General features: G+C 55.1%; 1 protein-coding gene across 9 annotated transcripts in view; it reads left to right on the top strand.

Moving 5' to 3' along the window:
- Positions 1-23068, top strand: part of Mbp (myelin basic protein) — a 101965-nt gene that overhangs the window by 20094 nt on the left and 58803 nt on the right. For 5 of the 9 annotated variants that reach the window (XR_009227126.1, XM_046448570.2, XM_046448581.2 and 2 more), the window contains exons 2-4: positions 1852-1923; positions 20277-20351; positions 22225-22312. Coding sequence is in view for 8 of the 9 variants with exons in the window: in XM_046448570.2 (XP_046304526.1) it covers positions 1873-1923; positions 20277-20351; positions 22225-22312 (214 nt within the window). In the remaining variant the exon portion in view is untranslated. The remainder of the gene's footprint in view (positions 1-1851; positions 1924-20276; positions 20352-22224; positions 22313-23068) is intronic. The other 4 variants (XM_046448574.2, XM_046448575.2, XM_046448577.2 and 1 more) reach the window with 2 other exon arrangements.

Raw genomic sequence — 23068 nt, 5'->3', positions numbered from 1 at the left:
CTTTTACCTTATCAAGCAGAGTAACACGTCGCCCCGACCTCTACTTCCCATTGAGAGGTTGGTTTAGGGCAGGCTTCCTGGTCGCCCCACTCAAGTAAATGGTAAGGTGGATGACGGAATCCTGTGGGAGCCTGCACTTTGGAAATGTACGTGTCAAACTATGGACAGGTTCCCTCTGTCCTTCAGTCGGCAGTGCCTGTCGCCACTGGAGCTGTGTCTTTGGCTGACTAGAGCGTCATCAGCAGTGGGTCCAGGGTGCTGGACAGAGAGCCCCTTTCAAGTCCTGTGCGGGCCCCTGGGAGGTGTGGCTCACAGGCCCTTCCTGTGTGCACGGCAGGTCAGCCTTGCCATCCAACAACTGCTGCCCAGGTGTCCTGCTGCCCAGCATGTGTGGGAGTCAGACAGTGACTCCTCAGGACCCTGCTTGGCTGGTCTCCACTTCTAGAACCGAGCAACACTTTGCTCCACGAGGTAGGACGAGCGTCTGACAGGCTGAGCAGAAGTTGGTCTCCTGGTCCAGAGGGCTGAAAGACACAGAATGGGCGGGTGGGTCGTCTCAGAGCTGCCCTGCTCACAGGCTCAGGGCCAGAGCAGCGGAGAAGCCACGGGTCAGCAGCAGGCTACTTCATGCCGCCCTTCCCCGGGGATTAGCAGAGTATGACAGGAGCTCACCTGTGCCAAGAGCAGCCGGTGGGTCTGGGAGTCGGGGCTGTTATAGCGGTAACTGCTCGGTTTCGGTTTGGAGACTGGCATGTGAGCATGGAGACTCCTTTTGTACGTTTACCTGGGCATGGGCCCGGCCCAGCATGGATCCCAGCAAGGGCCACCTGTGGTGCTCAGCAGCCTCTCGCTTCTCTCCTGCCGATTCCTGCGCATGGTGGGACATGGCCCCTGGGAATAGTCCAGTCACCAAGGGCCCTGGTCAGTGGGAAGGAGGTAAGCCAGGTATTGGCAGCATTCCTGTCTAGAGACTGGCCTCTGAGCGACGAGCCGTGCCTTGTATTCAAGACTCCTAACATTTAGGAAATTCCCCTTCCCCATTTTAGAACATAACTTACCCTGGGTACAGCAGAGGAGCAGTGCTCACATATTTAAAAAGAATGTGTCATGAAAAATGACACTTCTGTCTCTGTCCCCAAAGCCTTTGGTCACCAGGGACCAGGCCAAGCATGGTGGTACAAGTGGCTGACCAGCTCCTCATGGTTGCTGCAGGCCCAGAGAGGATGGGACAGGCATTCATTTTGAATGGCTTTGGCTAAACTTCTTTAGTTCTGTGCATTTTTTGGAGTTAAAGGTAAATGCACTTGTTGCTGAGGTTTGGCTCAGTGCGTAAGAAGGAGGTCCGCATGCTGGTTTTCATCTGACTTTATCTTCCCCGCAGATTCTGCAAATTCTTTGCATACTTGTCTGATGTGCAGTCTCCATCTGGTTTTGCCCTTCTGTGATCTCATAGGTTCTCCCAGGCAGCAGGACTCACTGCCCTTCGAAGGTCCGGGCACTCCCTGACCGCCCGGTTCATCTTGTGTCACACCTGAGTGTGAGGTGTGACTCTGTGCATCTGCATGTGGGCCCGTGTTGACATTTCTATGTAAGAGGAGACATGCTGGAGGGTGTCTGCTCCTGGGCAGAGCTCGGGCACTGGAGCTGCACCGTTTCTGGCTCTTTGTGAGGTTGGAGACAGTGGCACTTGCTAAGGAGATGGCTGAGGCCACATCTCCCCAGCTTTCAGGGCTTTGGTTTTCCCTTCTTAAAAATGAGTGTGACATCTCACAGAATTCCTGTTCTGCTGGGAAACCAGTGTAGAGAGCTGAAGTGCTGCCCTCCGGCTCACACCCTCCCCTTCTCTTGCAGCTCTGAGGTCACCGGCTGAGGATGGGAAACCACGTGGGAAAGAGAGAGTCGAGTGCGGAGAAAGCCGGTAAGGTAAGACACTGATCCCACGCCCTCGTCCCCAAAACAGCAGTGGGTGACTCCCCTGAGGTGGCCAGCCCCGAGGTGGCCTCGTCACTGTCACCAGTCACAGTTGTCAGTGTATTCAGGACGAGTGTGTGTGGTCGGTGGGTCCTGCCCTTGGAGGGAAATAGAGGAAGGAAGGAAGAGAGGGATGGAGGCAAGGAGAGAAGGAGGGGAGAGGAAAGGCGAGACAGAGAAGGGAGGAGGAGGCCCAGAGGGAGGCCCTCCCTGCCCAAGGCCTTAGTCCGAGGTTCCCAAAGGAGAGATTACGCATTCCCTCCGTCTCACACAAACACACTCTGTGTTTTCAAATGTCTTATTTTTTAGTAGTATTCCCAGATTTCATGCTGTCTAACCAGCTGCTATTTCAAAGAAGCCTGAGAATCTAGACCAATCTGAGAACCGTGAGACGGGTCAGATTTTTCTGTGCTCAAACCCCAATTCAGCATATTGGCTTCCAGAGCTCAGCCTCCCTTTTCTCTCTCCCTGGAGCTGAGCTCTGGCCCTCACTCTGGCCAGCGGCAGGAGGCCCCTAGCCCTAGGCTGGAGAACTTGTTCTGAATCCCTCAGCGGTCCAGTGATGGGAAACAGTGGAGCCGTTTCCCGAGGCCCTGCCTTCTGATTCCACCACCTGGTGGCTGGGGGAAGCCCAGGGCCCTCTGTCCATGTTACCCACTGTACCCCTCTGGTTCCCTCCTGGGGTTGCGCCCAGCCTCCACGCTTGTGTGTCTCCCAGGGAGCTGTCAAGCCCCGGAGACCCAGATTGCAGATGCCCACTGGGGGTTTCAAAACCAAGGCGCCAGGTTCCTCCCTCTGCTGGCCCTGCACTTGTGCCAGCTGGGCTTTCCTCCAGAGCCAAGGGCCTGTCCCTCCTACCTTAGAACTCCGAGTGGGCCTTAGCTCACAGACTGCCTGGCCCCTGGCCCCTCCATAAGCATGTGCGGTGCCATCTCCCCCCACGCACCCCTCTCCACCTGTGCGGTGCCATCTCCCTCTGTGCCCTTCCCTTTCATAGAACATTTGGGAGTACAGATAAGCAAACAGAAAAATGCAGATTCAAAACCATCCCAACTCTTCCAGCTACTCAGACTTGACCTTGAACTCTGGCACAGTGTCTGCCAGCTTCCCCCTCAGGTACACCTCAGCCCTCTTTGATCAGGATGCTCAGCACCACCTTGATCCCAGGAATGTCTCTGAGTCAGGGCTCTTGCAGTTTCCTTCTGAGTTGCATAAGACACATGACATTCACATGGACCACAGATGGCCAGCGGGTCCTCATTGCCTCACTTCCTGTTCACTAGAGAATCAGTCCACATTGTGAGTAAGCCTGCCCGGCATTGCGTGGTGAACCTTCAATCTACGCTCAGTTGCAGGGCATGGGAAATGGTTCCGTTTCGTGGGCACTGTCTGTATTCTGCATGAAACCAGGCGTGCTGCCAGACAAGACCCACGGCAGTGCTTGGAGCTCGCAGGCTGAGCCTGGCCCACCCCGCCCCACCCACACAGCCGCACTTCTGAAATACCCAGGGAACTGAGCTGAGCTGATTAGGGCCTTGACACCCTTCCACGTGGTCTGCAGTTCTGCAGTGTGCGTCCTTCCCTGGTTTGCTTGGGCTCGATTTCTATATAAGCCAAATGGGTGATTTCCCGGGCGTGGCTTTCAGAACATCCATGTGAAGCAAGTGAGTGAGTGCCTCATGCTCTGTTTATACCCCACCTTACTTAAAGTCAAGACAGTGCCATCGCGTGTCTTGCCTAAATGATTTATAAATACGAAGATTCCGATGGGTGACTCACCATTTAACGCATGCTTAAAGCGCACTATGGATACTTTCCTTGTATAATTAACAGTAATATCGAATGCTAATGGGTTTAGTTACCATGAAGGACCTGGTTTATGTTGAGACTCTGCACAAGAAGGATCTAGTCTCACCAAAAGCGAAAGTAGGAAGACAGCTTTGATCAGAGTGCCAGACTGTTCCCATCGCGTGGTGTGGTAGGTCTCAGAATGACTGGCCTGATCTCCTGATTCTGAACCCCCTCTCTGTGGCTTGCAGTCTCTTTCCTGTTGTTGACACTGTAAAGCACCTCACAGCAGCCTCCTTCCTGTGCTGCGGCAGGGTGTCAGGCCCTTGCACCCCCGTCTCAGGCTGTGGCACCGGGCACAGAAACTGATCCACCTGCTCCCTGGTGCACTTCTCTTCAGCCTTCTTTATATTCCGGCCCTTGGCATGACAGTCTTCATTTCACCTGGGGCGGAGTCAGAGCTGGGTGGTCTTGCTCATGGCAGCAGCTGTAGGTGGGGTCGTGAGAAGAAGAAAGCTGGTAACACCACCTGCTAACAGCCAGAGGGAAAGTCAGCAAAAACACTGACATCAGTTTGGTTTTTTTTAAATATATTTTTAGTTGTAGGTGCACACAATTCCTTTATTTTATTTTTATGTGGTGCTTAGGATTGAACCCAGTGCCTCACGTGTGCTAGGCGAGCGCTCTACCTCTGAGCCACAACCCCAGCCCCCCCCCCACATCAGTTTTAATATTATTTTTTTAGCCTGATAAACCTCAGCCTATCACTCAGCTTAGAATCCACGTGAACTGACTGATGGAGGGCGTGCCGTTTTGTTCTGTCCTGCTTTGTTTTGCTCTAGGTCCTCACACCCTTGGTGCTCTCACGTAGGTTGCAGCAGGGCCTGGGCACATTCCAGGCACCCAGTGGCTGGCCCGGCAGGTGGGAGGCGCAGCCCCAAAGCAGCACACCCCTGTCCCCTAGGGTCTCAGCCTCCTGGTGTCTGTGTCCCCGGCCCACAGTACCATTTGTGAGTCACACCACGCCTGATAAGTAAGCACATCCTCAAGTCAGAAGAAGAGATTGTAAATCATCAATATCGTGCATCACGAGATGCTTACAGTTCTGATTTCTCTGTCTCTTGTCAAATGAAGTGAGCTAGGACTGATAAAGAGGCGGAGGGTCAGGGAGGATGGGCCATGGGTGGCCAACTGTGTGTCCCCTGATCAGGACAGGGTACTGTAACCCTGAATCAACCCACAGTGCAGAGGAGCCAGGACCAGCCTGCAGATGTGCCCAGACCAGGCGCTGCTGTGAGCACGCAGTGATGTCGGCCAGCACACCCCTCTAGGGCCGCACGCTGCCCTCCCTGCATCCCTCCTAGTCTCCCAGGTCAGCATTTCAGGCAGGTCCTAAAGCAGGTGCCCGAGTGGAGCCCAGCGTCTCAGTATCCACCAAGTCGTCCTGCCCTCGGAGGTTTCTGTCCTCGCGTGGGCTGTGTTCCTTCTAAGTCCAGATGCCCACCAGTGGTGGGACTGAAAGAAATGCCTTGGGTCTTTTCATGCCGGCCTGTGCTCCCGCGTCCACGTGCTTTAGAAAGCGTGTTGAGAGCCCCTCCGTGTGGGACACTGCTGGACGCTCATGAGAGTCCAGCCTGCTCCGAGCACTTAGGGGAGCTTGGCCAAGCTCCCGACTCCAAGCACCGGAGGTAAGGGCCTGCGAGCAGCTGTGCTGCGTGGGTCCCACCCTTGGGCAGCTCCAGGCACAGCAGGCCGTACGCGCGGTTGTCGTTACTCATTTCCTAATTTCCTTCTGATTTAAAAGAAAAAGCAGCCTGTGTCCATCCTCAGTTTAGCTCACTACCGAGTTGGAGGGGCCAAGAAAACTAAGCAGCTGTGTTCAGAGGTGCGATGGGTGGCACTAGGGTGCCACGGGGCCCAAGGCCAGGCCCACTGGGCAAGCCGCGAGGAGTGCTCGGACCCGGGAGGAGGACCCAGCCCCCTGCCCCGTTTCCTTAGGGCTGAGACAAACCCAGGCAGTGTTAAGAATAGGGAAGGTGAGACTCTGGCACCCACTGTAAAGGCCCCTCCTGAAAAGTCTCTCCCACTTTCAAGGTCATGGGAGGCTGTGGGTCCTGAGCATCCCACAGCTCTGCCTGTGCCAGCTTCCCTCGGAGACCAGGCCTGACTCCATCAGACATGGCCACACTCCCCAGAATGACTGCTGGGCACAGCCGTTCCAGCTGTCACCCAGGGAGTGGCTGGCGGCTTGTTGACCGCCCACTGGGGCTCGGGGGGGGGGGGGGGGCAGAGCGTCCTGAGGCCCGCTGCCTCCCTCTCCTGGGGAGCCTGGACTCACTCTTTACCAGTGTCTCCCTAGTAGCCTCCTGAGGAAGGGAGTCGGTGGCCGTGTTCTGCTGGGCCGAGGACAAGGACTCCACAACCCGCTGCTGTGGAGAGGAATGAGGAAGCCTGGGGGAGAGGGGAGGGAGAGAGGCTCCCGAGCAGAGAGCCGACCAAGGCAGGAGGAGCGGCCCAGGGCATCTCACCCACCAGGGAAGAGCCCAGGCTAGGCAGGTCCAACCTCGGCCCTTGGAGGCCACCCCAACCCACTTGGGCTCCAGGTCCTGCTGCAGCTGGCCCAGGGAATCCCACCAGAGTCTCTCGGTGGGGGTCAGTGGAAGGTTCTGGAATGGGCCTGGTCTCTGGGGGTCTCTGTACCCTCCTATCTTTCATCCTCCTCTGCCCACCTGTTTGCAGAGTCCTCCAACTGTTAGCGTGGGAATTCCTTTGCTTGGTTTTCTAGATCAGGGAGTGAACACAGGGAGGGTGGTACACCTGGTTCTTCCCGCGTGGAACTCCTGAGGCGCTAGCTAGTGGGGAAGGTTCCGGAGCCTTGCAGGGCAAAGAACCCGTGGTCTATCTCCACAAACCCCACATCGTCCAGAGTGGGCGGGGCCGAGTGCTGCACTATTAAACACTTAAACCTAATGACTCATAAGAACTCTGAACACCCGCTCTTCCTGGGTGTGGTAGCCCGGGAAGGTTCCTCTTTGCTGTTGCTGGTGGCGATCTCTGGCTCAGAAGGTTCTCCAAAAATGTCTGGCCATGTTTCTGGATATTTCTGTGTAATCATCATTAAAAAACAAAAGATACTGCATTGAAAAACAGGATCTGAGAACTTGCAAAAGTGAAATTCCTGTCTAAAGTTGGTAGAGAGGAGTGACACAGTCTGCTCGGTGTCTCAGGTTTGGCTGTTCCTGAGCGTGTGCTGGTTGGAGCTGTGCCCAGGAGGTGCCCTCGGGCCCCCACAGCTGACCACACCCCAGCAAGTCTGTTGACATATTCAGTCACCATGAAAGCCCTGAGCTCGCTCTCAGTGAGACTGAGGTATTAAAAGGACTTTCTGAGAACTGAGACATTTAGTTGGCTCCAGCACACAAGGCACTGCTGCAACTCGACTCCTCCAGCAGCACGAAAACCGTCTTTCACTGGGCCAGAGAAAACGTCTCCCTCAAAGCCACCGAGGGGAGGCACGGTGCTGCTCCCTGTGGCCTTCCTGTGAACGCTGCAGCCTCTCCTCGCCAGCCTGGGTGTCTGGGCCCTTCAGCTTGGGTGCAGCTTCCGTCCTGCCTCCTCAGGCAGGGGAAGGGGCTGGGCTCGTGCTTGCTTGGCTCACTGCAGTTGGTGCGGCCATCTGTCCTTTGAAAACCAAATGCTGGGGGGCGGCAGCCCCGGCCTGCTGTGCCGAGGACATGTGTGTTAACGGTGAACACTGACCAGCAGAGCTCTCCCTGGAGTGTGCTGCACGCGCCCCACCCAGGCAGGCAGGTGACCAGGAGAACAGCAAAGCCTGCGGCCACAGCATAAAGAGGGAGGAGCTTGTCCACCCTCCCACCTGGGAGGACAGCTGAATGGCACTGATATGAAGCCCTCCAGAAGGCCACGCCCGTGTGGACCCCCACCTTGCTTGGCCCAGACGGGTGGGTCACTATGCCCTCTCCCAGAGTGGAGCCAGGGCACATGAATCCCCTCTGTTCCAGGGGTCAGGCGCGGGCCCAGTGGCAGCGGTATGGCTGATGGCCCTTGAGCACGAGGACGTGCGGTCCTGCCCCTCTTGTCTGGCCTCTGTGTTGGCAGTGCTGACGTCCATCAGTGTGGACCTTGCTTCTCGGGCAACACACGTGCGTTTTTGAGAACTCCGGTAATCTTAAGTTAGTTGAATGTTTGTTGAAGAGCTTAGGAGACAGAAAGGACAGGCTACAGATGCTTGGCAACTAGTGTGACACGGGCACATGGAAACGCCTGCTCGTGTCAGGAGGATTCTTAGGTTGTGGGCAGACCGCACTGCACCTTGTCCTGAGCCAGCGGCATCAGTGACATAGGGGAACACGTCTGGGTCTGTCCTCAGTCTCAGAATTTATGCTGAATTCACAAGTGACAATTCACTGAACACTCGTGGGTCACCTGGTGGTCATAAGCCACATCACAGGTTCTTTTATTCCAATCTTAATTTCTAACATTTTTATAAGTCACACACCACTCTTCACACAAATACACGTGTGTGTGCACACGCATGCACACACGTGTGTTATAGAAAGGCTTAGAAGGGCCAAGGCAGCCACAGAGTCCAGGAGGCTGAACTAGAGCAAAGGCAGAAGCCAATGTGGATGCAGAGTCCCTGCAGGTGGTCAGATAAGAACAGGAACCAGGCAAGGAACTTGCTCAGAGGCAGAGCGGTCACAGGGCAGGAACTCATTCTAGGCCAAGGTCCTGTTGGCAGTCTCACAGGGTCAGCTTGGGGTGGGACTGGCTTGGTCATCACGAGCAGGAAAAATCCCACTCTGCTAAGGCTGCAGGACAGAAATGCAGAGGTTCAAGGCTGTGGTGATTTTCCTGGGCAAGACTTGTGATGAGGTGATGGGGTCAGGGTGCTGCTGTGTCCCGTCTTGAGTGCCACTCCTTTTATGGGCCTTGAGTGAGGAGTTCTCATCTGATGCGGTTGAAAACTCCCATATCTGGTGTTACTGATATGATTAGGGATGTCCACGAGTCCAGGTGTCCCTTGATAGGGCGTGATAAGTTGGCACGTGTAGCTTATTCATCAATTTGTGCCCTATGGTAGCAGATGGCAGTGTTTACTTGTACAAAAAAGGTGTGGTCACTACACACCATGGAGTCACCTCAGCACTTAAACTGAAAATGGAACAGCTCATGGCACACTACTGCTTGGAAGAATGGAGTAGGAAAGGTCTAGGCACAGCCTGAGAGCTGCTGTTCTGCACACCATGGAGTCACCAGGGCAGGCACAGCCTGAGAGCTGCTGTTCTGCACACCATGGATGCACTAGGGTAGGCACAGCCTGAGGACTGCTGTTCTACACACCATGGAGTCACTAGGGCAGGCACAGCCTGAGGACTGCTATTCTACACACCATGGAGTCACTAGGGCAGGCGCAGCCTGAGGACTGCTGTTCCACACACCATGGAGTCACTAGGGCAGGCAGAGCCTGAGGACTGCTGTTCTACACACCATGGAGTCACTAGGGCAGGCACAGCCTGAGGACTGCTGTTCTACACACCATGGAGTCACCAGGGCAGGCACAGCCTGAGGACTGCTGTTCTACACACCATGGAGTCCCTAGGGCAGGCACAGCCTGAGGACTGCTATTCTACACACCATGGAGTCACCAGGGCAGGCACAGCCTGAGGACTGCTGTTCTACACACCATGGAGTCACCAGGGCAGGCACAGCCTGAGGACTGCTGTTCTACACACCATGGAGTCACTAGGACAGGCACAGCCTGAGGACTGCTGTTCTACACACCATGGAGTCACTAGGGCAGGCACAGCCTGAGGACTGCTGTTCTATACACCATGGAGTCACTAGGGCAGGCACAGCCTGAGGACTGCTGTTCTACACACCATGGAGTCACTAGGGCAGGCACAGCCTGAGGACTGCTATTCTACACACCATGGAGTCACCAGGGCAGGCACAGCCTGAGGACTGCTGTTCTACACACCATGGAGTCACTAGGGCAGGCACAGCCTGAGGACTGCTGTTCTACACACCATGGAGTCACTAGGGCAGGCACAGCCTGAGGACTGCTGTTCTACACACCATGGAGTCACTAGGAAAGGCACAGCCTGAGGACTGCTGTTCTACACACCATGGAGTCACCAGGGCAGGCACAGCCTGAGGACTGCTGTTCTACACACCATGGAGTCACCAGGGCAGGCACAGCCTGAGGACTGCTGTGCTACACACCATGGAGTCACTAGGAAAGGCACAGCCTGAGGACTGCTGTCCTACACACCATGGAGTCACCAGGGCAGGCGCAGCCTGAGGACTGCTGTCCTACACCATGGAGTCACCAGGGCAGGCACAGCCTGAGGACTGCTGTCCTACACACCATGGAGTCACCAGGGCAGGCATAGCCTGAGGACTGCTGTTCTACACACCATGGAGTCACTAGGGCAGGCACAGCCTGAGGACTGCTGTCCTACACACCATGGAGTCACTAGGGCAGGCACAGCCTGAGGACTGCTGTTCTACACACCATGGAGTCACTAGGGCAGGCACAGCCTGAGGACTGCTATTCTACACACCATGGAGTCACCAGGGCAGGCACAGCCTGAGGACTGCTGTTCTACACACCATGGAGTCACCAGGGCAGGCACAGCCTGAGGACTGCTGTTCTACACACCATGGAGTCACTAGGGCAGGCACAGCCTGAGGACTGCTGTTCTACACACCATGGAGTCACTAGGAAAGGCACAGCCTGAGGACTGCTGTTCTACACACCATGGAGTCACCAGGGCAGGCACAGCCTGAGGACTGCTGTTCTACACACCATGGAGTCACCAGGGCAGGCACAGCCTGAGGACTGCTGTGCTACACACCATGGAGTCACTAGGGCAGACACAGCCTGAGGACTGCTGTCCTACACACCATGGAGTCACCAGGGCAGGCACAGCCTGAGGACTGCTGTTCTACACACCATGGAGTCACCAGGGCAGGCACAGCCTGAGGACTGCTGTTCTACACACCATGGAGTCACCAGGGCAGGCACAGCCTGAGGACTGCTGTTCTACACACCATGGAGTCACCAGGGCAGGCACAGCCTGAGGACTGCTGTTCTGCACACCATGGAGTCACTAGGGCAGGCACAGCCTGAGGACTGCTGTTCTGCACACCATGGAGTCACTAGGGCAGCTCCACTGCTGCTGAGGCCCACAAGGATGGGAAGTCCAATCTGGGCTGCCCAGTGGGTAGCCATTAAACCCAGGTGGTTCAGCAGAGGAATTTGCCTGCCACAGCTGAATGGCTGAGTTTTAATGTCATTTACTTTTAAACAGCTTAGATGTGAATACCTATGTATGCAGGCGGCCCTGTGGGACAGCACGGCCCCATTGGGTGCTGGACACTTACCCTCAGTTCTCTCGCAGCCTGCCGGGTTGATATTAGCCCCATTCACTCATGGAGTCTTACAGTTTTGTGCAGAAGAGAATATTGTGTCCAGAAGGCAAAATCCTGACAAGCAAACACACAAATGTCAGACCTAAGAAGGCAGCGCTGGTGCACCATGGGATGCGGCAATCCCAGGGTGCTCCTGCGCCTGCCCCAACCGGGAAGCGTGTCACCGCAGCACAGTGTGCACGCCACACACGTGCTCCAGCAGCCACGAGGACAGCTTCTGGGTCCCAGCACTCTCACAGCCCACCCTGCCGATTTGCTCAGTATTCCCTCTAGAACTGCACTGAGCTCCACCCAAGGGGGTGAGGGGTAGGGAAAGATGTCCTTTCAAAGGGCCGTTCGAGAACCTGAGGAATCTGCACGCTGTGGAAAGCTCCAGAGGGATGGCGTCTGATTGACAGGGGGTGAGAGACTGGAGCTCTCGCGGGGTCTGAAGGAAGAGCAGCGCGAGGCACCCGTGCCAGGCCGGTTGCAGTGCGATGTCCAGAGAGCAGGCTCCGACCTGGGGTGAGTCGCTGCCCCACGGAGGGATGCCGTGCTCTGTGTGATGCCTGCTCCGTTCAACTGCAGCCGTCCAAAGCCGGCTCTCTGGCCACGTGCTGTCGGAGAGCACCCAGAGAAAGTGTCATCGCAGCTTCACATGCAAGAGTGGCCACAGGCCCCCTCTGGACTTTAGGCCAGCCAGCAGGTGTTTGGTCTATCTGATAATCTGGGACCACGGAGACCTTGTAAACCGAGGATGGCAGGGTCCCCTTGGGGACATAAAATGTGATGAGCACAAAAGGCCAGGTCTTGGCAGCCCTGTTAATTGTGACACCAGCTGTGGGGGAAGGCGGCCTCAGGCCACATAAAGCCAAGTTCAGTCCACACACCGGCCCAGTGTGCGCAGGCGCCCAGCTCCGCCGCCTGCCAGCTTTGCCCCACTCCAATCCTGGGCCTGGCTCTGCATTGCTTCCAGTTGGCCCTTGTGGAGCCCTGAGTGAGCCCCTTCCTGCTGGGTCCTGGGGCAGGGTGCTCAGGAGACCAGGCATGGACTTGCACATCTCAGGGTCAGGCTGGGGCTGGTCAGATCTCAAGTTAGGAGGGCTCTTGGAGCAGATCCCTGGATCACCTGCAGGGGTCAGGCCAGGGCCCCGAACACCCCAGAACACTCACATCCCATACTCTAGGGTTTGGGGGTTTGTTTTGTTCTGTTTTGTTCATGTTTAGAAGATGTACTTCAGTGTTTGAGTGACCCTGGCTTCAATTTCCAGTACACACACACACAAAAAAAAAAAAAAATTAAAAGGGGTTCTTTTCAGATCACTGTTGAAATACAAAATACTTAGTCGTTAGGGACAGTGGAACCCCCTGCCTTTCTGGCCAACTCCTCAACATATAAAAGAAAACCTGTCTTCTATATTTTATTTCTGAACATGTAATAGTGTGGGTTAAACCAAACAGCAGGAGCTTAAGTGTGATTTTTTTGGAAGTTATAATTCCTTTATTGCTTAAAATAAAAGTATTGTTTTGTGAACAACTCAGGGGAACCCATCTGATCTGCTTTTTTCCTGGATGTCTTAGTTGTCATGTGACCTGTTAGAATGAATGGAACACTCCATAAAGAGGTTTTTCAAAATGTTTTTTATAACCTATCTTCTCATCCTGTCTTCTCATAACCGTATCTGACTTGATTTTATTATGAAAGATGAGACAAACGAGAATCGTGGCCTGGACCACATAACTCTCCTGAATGTGCTCCTGCCGGGGATGCCGTGGCCAGAAGGCTGGTGAAACGTGCAGTCACCTCTGATGGATCTTGATGATTGGCACCTCTCTGCACTCTGTGCATAAAATTCTCAATGCACATCCACAAGGCTGGGGGATCCGTTCTGCTACCAAATATGCAGAACCAAGTGCTAGCCCGCGTGCTTCTGTAGCCCTTGGAACAAGTTGAGCAGGTTTTGCTTGCTGCTCTGATGCGTCCCTCTGATCATGGGGACAGCAGATCTTTCTTGGAAGAAAGCTCTGCATAGAGAAGTGGTAACTCCATTTAGCAGCCTGCTGTGCTCCTTTAGCGCAAGGGGGCCCGAGGAGTGTGGCGCACTTGAAGTGCATGTGAGCCTCTCCACCTGTTAAATCTCATCCCATTGACACTCACAAGACCTGTTTTTACTTGAGAGGATTCATTTCCACCTTTCCAAAGTCCTGACTGTGGAAAAGAATCAGAAGATGAATAACAGTAAATACTAATGAGGGTCCACTTGCACCTGTGAGCTCACTGAACGTCCCACAGCCCTCTGGGACAGCTGCATGGAGCTGTTTCACGGTGGAAGAGGACACCAAAGAGGCCAAGGAGGGGCAGAGCTAAGCGTGCAATTCAGAGAAATCACGTCTGGGCTCTGACGTGTTGATGTTTCTCTTTTAGCAAAGACAGGCCTTGCTCCAAGCCTCGGACCTATCATCCTGAGTTACCTGCACTGCAGGAAGCAATTAAATAAAGATCACATGAAGCAGAGAGTGGAATGTTAGGAAAATTAAGCAGGGATGATTTTATGATCTAAACTAAAGGAAATGCATCCACTTTCAACCTAAGACAGGAGTTTCCTGTGCCTCGTTTCATTTTCAGTAATGTAGAATATTTTGAAATGAGTGAACGCCCTTCCATGAATTAGCTTTAAGTGTACTTAAAGTGTACTTTAAGTGTACTGCATTATCAAGCTCTTAAAGCGAAAGCACTGTGCCAAGCAGAATTGCTCCCTCTGCCCCGTCCCTCCTGGCTGACCATCCTCCTGTCCACATAGCCAGCCGAAATGGAGTAAGTGGCAAGGTGTCCGAGTTCCTAAAATAGGAGCCAGGGTCCAGTTGCATAACAGACCTTGATAAGCAGTTTCACTGCGACATTGGGTAATATTTATTTTGGTGTGGCTTCTAAAAAATCAACCTTTGAATACAACCCTGAGCACATTTCTTTGCATTTGTTATTTGAAGATCACTACAATCTCAATCACCCTCTAGCGTGATCTCATGGAGAATGTGCCTTAAAACTAAGTAGCTAAATGGGCCACTTGCTGATCTGGGCTGTTTCCTGCAGGAAGAGGCTTCAGGGGCTGCCTGCAGTGTCCCCCACCCCCCGCCGCCGGCGATGCCATCTACCTTCCTGCAGACTCACCCTCTGTGGCTTTGTTTGGTCTGCAGTACCGGGGATGAGCCCAGGGCGCACACAGGGTTAAGCGAGCACCCTAACCCTGAGCTGCACCCCGAGCCCTACACAGGTCTTCTTAAGCAGCTTTACTGAGGTGGAATGCAAATGCCATACTCTTCTCCCCTTTAACATGTGTGATGCAGTGTTTTTAACATAGCCATAGATGTGTGCAGCTGTCTCAGGGCCGTGGTAGAAAGCAGGGTGCCTCATGAGGGCACCTGTGCCCTTCGGGGTCAGCTACCCCCGCCCTGGCCCTCAGCCACCACCAACCCGTCTGGATCCCATGAGACATCCCTGAGCGAGCGTCTGGGCAGCTCCACGGCTGCCTTCCTTCCCCAAGCATGGTGCTGTTGGGCTCCTCCATGTCGAGGTGTGTGTCAGGGCTTCGTGTCTCTTTCTGCTGCACAGCACGCCCTGTAGTCACATCCTGTGTTGTAACTGTCCGTCCTTCAGCTGGTGGACATTCGCGTCGTTTCTGCCCCTTGGCTGCTGTGGTCCTGTGCAGGGAGCTGGGTGCACTCCTGTCCTGGGGCATGTTCTGCTTCCTGGCATGTGTACCTAGGAATAGACTCGCTGAGTCATGGGGCGACTGCGTGCTGCTCTGCGGAACTGTCAGCCTATTTTCCACAGTGGCTGCACCATCTGATGTGCCCGCCAACACAGTCCCAGGGTTCCAGTTCACCACACCTCCACCCACCATCCTTGCTCTCAGCTTTCTTGATCCCAGCCACGCTGGGGGTGCAGTAGGAGCTCCTTGGGGTTTGATCTGCATCTCTCTTTTTTTTTATTATTGGTTGTTCAAAACATTACAAAGCTCTTGACATATCATCTTTCATGCATTAGATTCAAGTTGGTTATGAACTCCCAATTTTACCCCAAATACAGATTGCAGAATCACATCGGTTACACATCCACATTTTTACATAATGCCCTATTAGTAACTGTTGTATTCTGGTACCTTTTCTATCCTCAACTATCCCCCCTCCCCTCCCCTCCCATCTTCTCTCTCTACCCCATCTACTGTAATTCATTTCTCTCCTTGTTTATTTTCCCATTCCCCTCACAACCTCTTATATGTAATTTTGTATAACAATGAGGGTCTCCCTCCATTACCATGCAATTTCCCTTTTCTCTCCCTTTGCCTCCCACCTCATGTCTCTGTTTAATGTTAATCTTTTCTTTCTGCTCTTCCTCCCTGCTCTGTTCTTAGTTGCTCTCATTATATCAAAGAAGACATTTGGTATTTGTTTTTTAGGGATTGGCTAGCTTCACTAAGCATAATCTGCTCTAGTGCCATCCATTTCCCTGCAAATTCCATGATTTTGTCATTTTTTAGTGCTGTGTAATGCTCCATGGTGTATAAATGCCACATTTTTTTTATCCATTCATCTATTGAAGGGCATCTGGGTTGGTTCCACAGTCTAGCGATTGTGAATTGTGCTGCTGTGAACATCGATGTGGCAGTATCCCTGTAGTACGCTCTTTTAAGGTCTTCAGGGAATAGTCCGAGAAGGGCAATAGCTGGGTCAAATGGTGGTTCCATTCCCAGATTTCCCAGAAATCTCCATACTGCTTTCCAAATTGGCCGCACCAGTTTGCATTCCCACCAGCAATGTACAAGTGTACGCTTTTCGCCACATCCTCGCCAGCACTTGTTGTTGTTTGACTTCATAATGGCTGCCAATCTTACTGGAGTGAGATCTGCATCTCCTTGGTGGATGGAGACCTTGAGCCTCCTGTCATGTGCTTATTGGCATTTGTATGTCTTCTCTGAGGAAATGTCTCTTCACGTTCTTGGCTCATCTTTTTAAATTGGGTTTCTTGTTGTTGTTGAGTTGGAGGGCTCTTTATATACTGTGGGCACTTGACCTTGTCAGACTTGCGATTCTACGTGTTTCCTCCTGCTCTGAGTGGTCTTTTTGCTCTCTTGTTGGTTCTATTTGGAGAAACTTTTTATCCTGAGGAGGTTCTGCTTATGCATGACCTGGTGTTGCTCATGCTTTCGGGGTCCTATCTAAGGACCTTGCTAGTGGCCTTGTTTTTCTGGTAGAGGAGCTTCTCACCTTTGGTCAGTCTCGGACTCTTGTCCTGTTGCCCCTGCTATCGATTTCTTTAAGAAGTGCGCTGTTTTAAGTGCCTTTGTGAACAACTTACCTCCTCCAAGTCCTAGGAAGCAGACTGGCCTGGCCTCCTCCAGCACTGCTCCTGGCCGACCAGTGGCTCCAAACCAGGGCTGTTTGCCTCGCAGGGAGAGGTTCTGGTCATCTCAGCTGCAGGCTCCTCTAGCCGTTGGTGAGATGGAGGCCGGAGCGGCTGCTGAGCCTCGACGCCCACCAGGGACTTGCCCTCCACCGGCCTCCGTGCTACGGGAGGCCTGGCTCTTGGTGGTCAGCCCCACCTGTCCTGCCGCTGCACAGGGGGCAGGGGCTGGGAGATGGAATGTGCTTCTGGTGTTCATTTTCCTTTGTAGACTTCGCTTTGACCCTAAAAGCTGTCAGCATCTTGCTGGTGTCTTGTTACTTATCCAGACCCAGCCTGGGGCAAAAACAAGACCGTGGGCTTTCTTTCTCTTTTTTTTCCCCCCTGAAGGAACAAAAATGCGGAGTGATGGATGTGAACCTGTGGCACTGTTGGTGCCCTGTGCTGAGGCTTCAGTACCGTAGGGTTCCAGCCTGAGGTTAGCACAGACGTGACTGTCCAACATGGCGGGAGGCTCTCCACCCACAGGAACACCAGCAGGCGAGGCTGGGCGCTGCCTGTGAGCCTGCCCAGTGGGCCCTGCAGAGAGCAGAGGTGGCTTCTCCGCCCGCTGCGGAGCAGCTGAGGTCCTGGAGAGTCTGGAAGAGAGCCTCGATCTCTGCCCAGCCGGCCGCCCAGCCTCAATGTGCTCCAGGTGCAAGGAGTGATTTGCTTCTGAAAAAGAGGACTGCAGAGGGAGGATTCGCACTCAGAGCTCACAGCTCCCTGGAATACAATGTGTTCCCGGAGGTGAAGACTGACCTGCTCAGCTTCCTGGCCCACCCTGAGCCGTTTCACCATGGATGTGGACGCAGGCCTGGACCCCACTGCCCCACCCAGGTGGCCGGCCACCTACCCAGGCAGTGCCATCCGCCCATCAGAGCAGCAGCTCTGCATCCCTTCAAGCTTGGGGTCCTGGGGGTGGCTGTGCTCTGGTGACATCTCTTCTCAGCTAAAGAGCCTTAGGCCTTTAACCCTCATCCAGAGGCCGGTGTCCCCAGAATCACTCTGAGACTGTCTTCTTTGGCCCCCTCTGAAGCCTGTGGCTGGGGGCAGGGATGGTGGCTCTTCACCCCGGGAGTTTCCAGGCCTCCTCTGGGCTGGTGTGTAAGGAACAGCAAGCCACCTCTGCTCACCTGGGACAGAGTCGCCGGGGACCCACCCACACCTGCTGGCTCCGTCACCATCTTGTGCTGCTGTCTCACCCCCAGGGGGGCAGGCACCAAGGGCAAGGGGGCAGGTGTGTGTGATGGCTGGAGCCACCCCATCCACCTGCAGCCCCACCAGCCACATCACTACCCCCAGGGAGCAGGGTTCCAGCACTGGGCGTGGGGGACAGAGACCTCCTATCAGAGGCTCCTGTGAGTGAGTTCTCAGCCTGCCCATAGAGGAGCCTGCCGGCCCACCCTGGATCTGCAGAGGAGGAGGGGAGCCTTGCAGGCTCTATCACTGAGCCTTCTCCTGTTTGTTTCCTCCTCAAGACTCTTTTTAAAGACCCACAATTTGTTGTATCCAGAGTGGTGCTGCCTAAACTCGGCCCAGCAGCTGGTCACCGTCCATGAAAACCTTGGTCTGTGACTCCCATGTGGTTCCCTGGCCTTTGAGTGACTTGGCTGTTATTTTGGGTCTCATGTACTGGACCCCCTGACACTTGGACACCGAGGGGCATTCTGCCCTGGCTGCAGACCTGGAGTCCGGGTCCCCCTGGAAGCTGATTTCTGGGAGCTCGGGGGGCTCTAAGAATTCTGCCCAATTCTCAGAATCCACTCCTGCACATATGTTCTTCCACAGCTGCTTGTGGTGGCGATGATTCAGAGTGTGACATACACTTTGTTAATGTCACTTAAGGACAAATTTTAACATCTTTCTTCTCCTGAGAAGTGAATCAGAACTTTGGTGATGAATTTTTCACAGTATGACCACAAGGTGTTGTTCCTCTCCCAGGTCCTTTCTGGTTAGTTTTGAGAATTTTCTACAGAAATATCTTTGGTGTCATTCCTACAAAAATTCTACCTCCAGCCGGGTGCGGTGGTACACGCCTATAAACCCCATGGTTCAGGAGGCTGAGATGGGAGGATCACGAGTTCAAAGCCAGCCTCAGCAATGGCAAGACACTAAGCAACTCAGTGAGACCCTGTCTCTAAATAAAATAAATACAACAGGAGTGAGGATGTAGCTCAGTGGTTGAGTGCCCCTGAGTTCAATTCCGGGTACCAAAATTTTTAAATATGTGCATGGGTGTCTTGTGTGTGAATACATGTGTGTACCCATGTGCATGTGAATACATGTGTACGTATGTGTGCTAGCATGTGTGCTGTGTGCATAAATAGCTCTACTACATAGAAAATCTCAAGCGGCAGGTGGAGTACCACCAGGGCATGGATGCCCAGGGTTTAGAAGATGCTCCCGTTACAAAGGGGTGCCAGGCTGAGCAGGCCTCCTGCACCCACCAGAGTCCTTGCACAGGGTCGTGGCTGGCGCCTGGGTGGTACATCTGGCTCAGTATTTTCCTTTGCTGCCCCCACTCGGTCCTGATGGAGGAAAGTGCATGACATTCCCGGAGGCTGGAGGAGGCCAGTCTGTGAGTCCATCTGAATCAGGCATAGGGTTCATGCTGACCTCCTGGGAAGCTGCCCCTTGAAAACTAGAGGTCAAGGCCGAGTGAAGTCTCTCCCCTGCTCTACTCACAGACAAATGAACCTGTTGTGGTTCCAGCAGATCCAGAGACTAGAAATTCCTTGGCACCAGAGCCAGCCTTTCTTCTCCCCACGTCTTTCCGTGTTGGTGTCAGCGTCTCCAGTGTCTGCGCTACTGTGGGGGCTGTGTTTCCTGTGGCTTCTGCAACAAACCTGCAGAGACACTGGCGGCTTGGCGGGAGTTAGCCTCCACTGTGGGCAGGGTTGGTCTCCTCCAGCCTCTGCACCACAGCAGCCCTCTGCCTGCACTACTGTGGCCACAACAGAACCCCCCCCCCCCCGCGTGTCTGCTTCCAAGTCTCCTTCTCACAAGGACAGTGACTGCTGGCTTAGGGCCCACTCTTATCCACTCTGACCCCCCTCTTAACTTGGGGGCCAGACAGCTGCAAAGAACCTATATCCAAATAAGGTCATGTTGCCAGATAGCAGGGTTAGGACATGCACATATCTTTCAAGGGACACAATTCAACCTATGGTGAGAGTGAAAGTTCATGGCTAACTGTGGAGTTGGAGGGAGTGTAGGGAGCATAGTGTCTCCGGCCACACTCTGCTCAGCCAAAATGGAAGAGCAACATATTGGGAAAGCCCCCAGCCAGATCCCAAAGCCCAGGAGTAAGGGAATTAATAGTAACTGAAAAACAAAAAAGGAAAGATCCGTTGCTCCATTTGGTAGAACATACGACGTATGCACATGATGGTGTGCCCGTGAGCTTGGGGCCTGGTTTGCCGGGTAGCATCTAAATAAGCGGTAGTGCACCGACTCTGTGCACCTGGGGCAGAATTGAGGTGGATCACATAGGAAGTGCTCTCTGGGGAAGCAGGTGGGACTTCCACGTGTGTTTTGTCCTGGAGACAATGGAGCGCCCTGGCCCGTAGTCCATAGTGCCTCCGTGGTTAGGTGCCACAGGCCAGGGCGCTCTGCAAATGAGCCTCCTGATCTCCAGCAGGACGTGAGAGTCATCCAGGCCAGGCCTGAGCCCGACCTCCTCTCCCAGCGCGCCCACGGCCCGTCTGAACAGGTCAGTCGTGTTGTGTTCCAGTGCAGCTGCGGGCTCTGTGTGGGGTGGGCAGGGCCGGGGAGTTCCCGAGACGGGCAGTGTGCTGCCTTCGGGTGGTTTTCCAGCACTGGCTTCAGACACAGCCCAAGTGCACACAGGAGAACAGCAGACCAGGACGCCCGAGCCCCCACTCTGCCCTCCAGCCCAAGTGCTGGCACCTGCCTCTGGGTGGCAGCTCTGTCCCCTGCTGGGCCACGGGGCAGGGTGGATGGAGTGCGTGTCCCTGCAGGAGCAGCTCCAAGTTGTGCCGGGTGCCACTTTCCAGGCCCCCTGGGGCCACTTGCTGCTCTCCTGGCCCACGGGGCGCAGCCCACGGAGATCTCCCTGGTCCGAGAGCAGAGCCGAGAAACCGGTCTTGAAAGAAGGAGCTGGGAAGAGCCGCCCACTGCCAGGCGCCAGGTGCAGGGAGACACCCAACCAAGTCCTTTCAGGATTCTCCTTAGAATCTCCATTTCACTTAGCAAACACACAGCAGCAGTTTCCATGGGCCAGGCATGTCCTACCCACCTTGAAACACTAACTTATCCTCATTACGACCTTGCTGAGCAGTATCCACACCTCCTTCCTTTCATTGATGAGAAGCCTGAAGCACAGAGTGGCTAGGAGACACACCCATGGTCACACAGCTGATAAACAACCAGAGTGTGCACCCTGAGGTCTCACTCGAGGCGGTGCCTTCCCCCTCTCTAGAAGGGAAGAATGTATAGTCAAAGCCATGCACACCTCAGGGTCCTGGGCTAGAGGCTTCAGGAGATGAGAGGTTGGTCTGGAAAAGAGTAGAGCAAAGTAAGTGCAGAGGTCCGAGTGAGACCTGGGGAGCCTCTGCGGCTGGTGGGCGGCCACGTTGCTGCCCAGAGGTGCTGGGCGGGTCTGGAAAGGTTCACCTTGGCTCCCTTAGCTTCAGAAGCTGCCCTGCCCGTGGGCGCTGTGAGGAGGCACATGGGCCAGGCAGTGTCGGCAATGAGGGGCCGAGGGGCACCCAGGAGGCTGACCGGGTCTTCCTGCGGCTGAAAGGTGGGAGCCGCGCAGCATGGCCAGGGGGCAGCCTGGGCAGGACATGCAGCACCCCATCCTCCTCCCAGGCAAAGGGCAGAGGTCAGGCAGCGGCCAGTGTGAGCCCTGAGGGGAAGACAGCAGGAGGGGCCTAGTCAGTGCAGCCCTGGGAGGCTCAGGCGGGCAGGCCCTGAAGGAGGGATAGCACCTTCCCGGGAGGGCGGGGCGGCCCATGACAGGCCTGAGCTCCTGCTCCTGTGCAGCACCACCCAAGAAAGTAGTTGAGCAAGTTAAGGCACATTGGTGTAGAAACCGTGCCCTGAACGTTCTACACTCCAGCAGACTCACGCTCCTGCTGCCTCAGGGTCCCGGACACAGCAGACAGGCGGCCCCTGGGGAGGCAGGGGGCGCGGCCCACCTCCCTGCAGGGGAAGCTCCGCGCCCCACAGGAACATGGTGCCCCTGGACCTAGCACTGTTTTCTCTCCCCAGAGAAGGAGCTGGCTTCTAGTTAGCCAGCGTCTAGATTCCAGGACTCAGTCCTGCCCCAGGATGTCACATGCCCCATGGGCACCCTCCCCGGGGAAGGGATGAGGCCCAGCTGGTTCACTTTATCCAGGCTGGTCCTCAGCTGCTCTTGTACGAAGACAATCAGTGGCACCAAGAGAAACTCGTGCTCAGGCAGAGAATCTGGCAGAATTAAAGATCCTCTGCAGAACTTGAAGCAGGACTCCCTTTGCTGCTTGCAGACAGATGTGAGAACGCAATTATCAACTAAAAAGAACACGGAGGAACCCGCCCTGCGCTCCTCAGCTGAAGGATTCTGTTGTGCTCTCTTCCAGGACGGTGAAGCTCACAGAGGAGAGCCCAGGAAGAGAAGGCATCTTGGTGAGCTCGCCCAGGCGTCCTCGGAAGACAACGAGGTGTTTGGTACGTACGTGGCCTGGGCAGGCTCCAGGTGGCACTGGAGCACACGCACCTTCTCAGGGGCCACCCTGGGCCTGTTCCCCTTGCACAGTCGTGGGCTGAGAAGGGGTACGGAGAGCGGGCCTCCCGATCTCCCAGTGACCACTGTGACCTGCGACCTCGTCCTGTCTAGGTTTGCCTCTCTGGCCCTGTCATCACACAGACCCCGAGCCTCTGGGCTTCTCCTCTCTCCCTCATCCTCATGCGTGTGGGCGTTAGGAAGCCCAGGGGTGCCGTCTGAAACAGCTGCGGAGGACGGGAAGTGCCATCCTGGGGAGCTGCGGCCCTCGTGCCCCCCGGCAGTGACGCGGGCGGTTGGGAAACGGCCGTGGCCGCGGTGCGTTCGTTTCCGTAGCGCCTCACTGGGCCCCAGTTGCCTGGACGTGTGGGTGTTCCTCTTTCCTGCTCCCCAGGAGTGAAGAGTGTGCTTTCATCTGCTGAGTGTCCAAGTGGTGGGGTCCCTTCTTTCTTCCTGATGCCAAAGCCCGGTGACCTACCTCGGACCGCAGGGTGCCCGGGAGGCAGGAGGCTGACCTGGAGCGGGGCTCCTCCTGTCCCCACTTACTCCTGCGGGGAAGACACCAGGCGGCATCCATGTGCTTGGATCCCAGGGCTCCCAGGCCACCACGGGAAAGGGGAGCCAGTTGCTGGGGGTAAAGCAGCATCAGCCCATGGGGCAGACACTCAGGGCCCGTGCCTCCTGGCCGTGCCCTGCCTGGC

Source organism: Marmota monax, unplaced genomic scaffold (assembly GCF_021218885.2).
Source record: "Marmota monax isolate L192 unplaced genomic scaffold, Marmota_monax_Labrador192_F-V1.1 WCK01_AAM20220418_F8-fsc00060, whole genome shotgun sequence".
Taxonomy (NCBI): domain Eukaryota; kingdom Metazoa; phylum Chordata; class Mammalia; order Rodentia; family Sciuridae; genus Marmota; species Marmota monax.
Note: the sequence above shows the minus strand (reverse complement) of the source record. Positions and strands in the feature narration are given on the sequence as shown.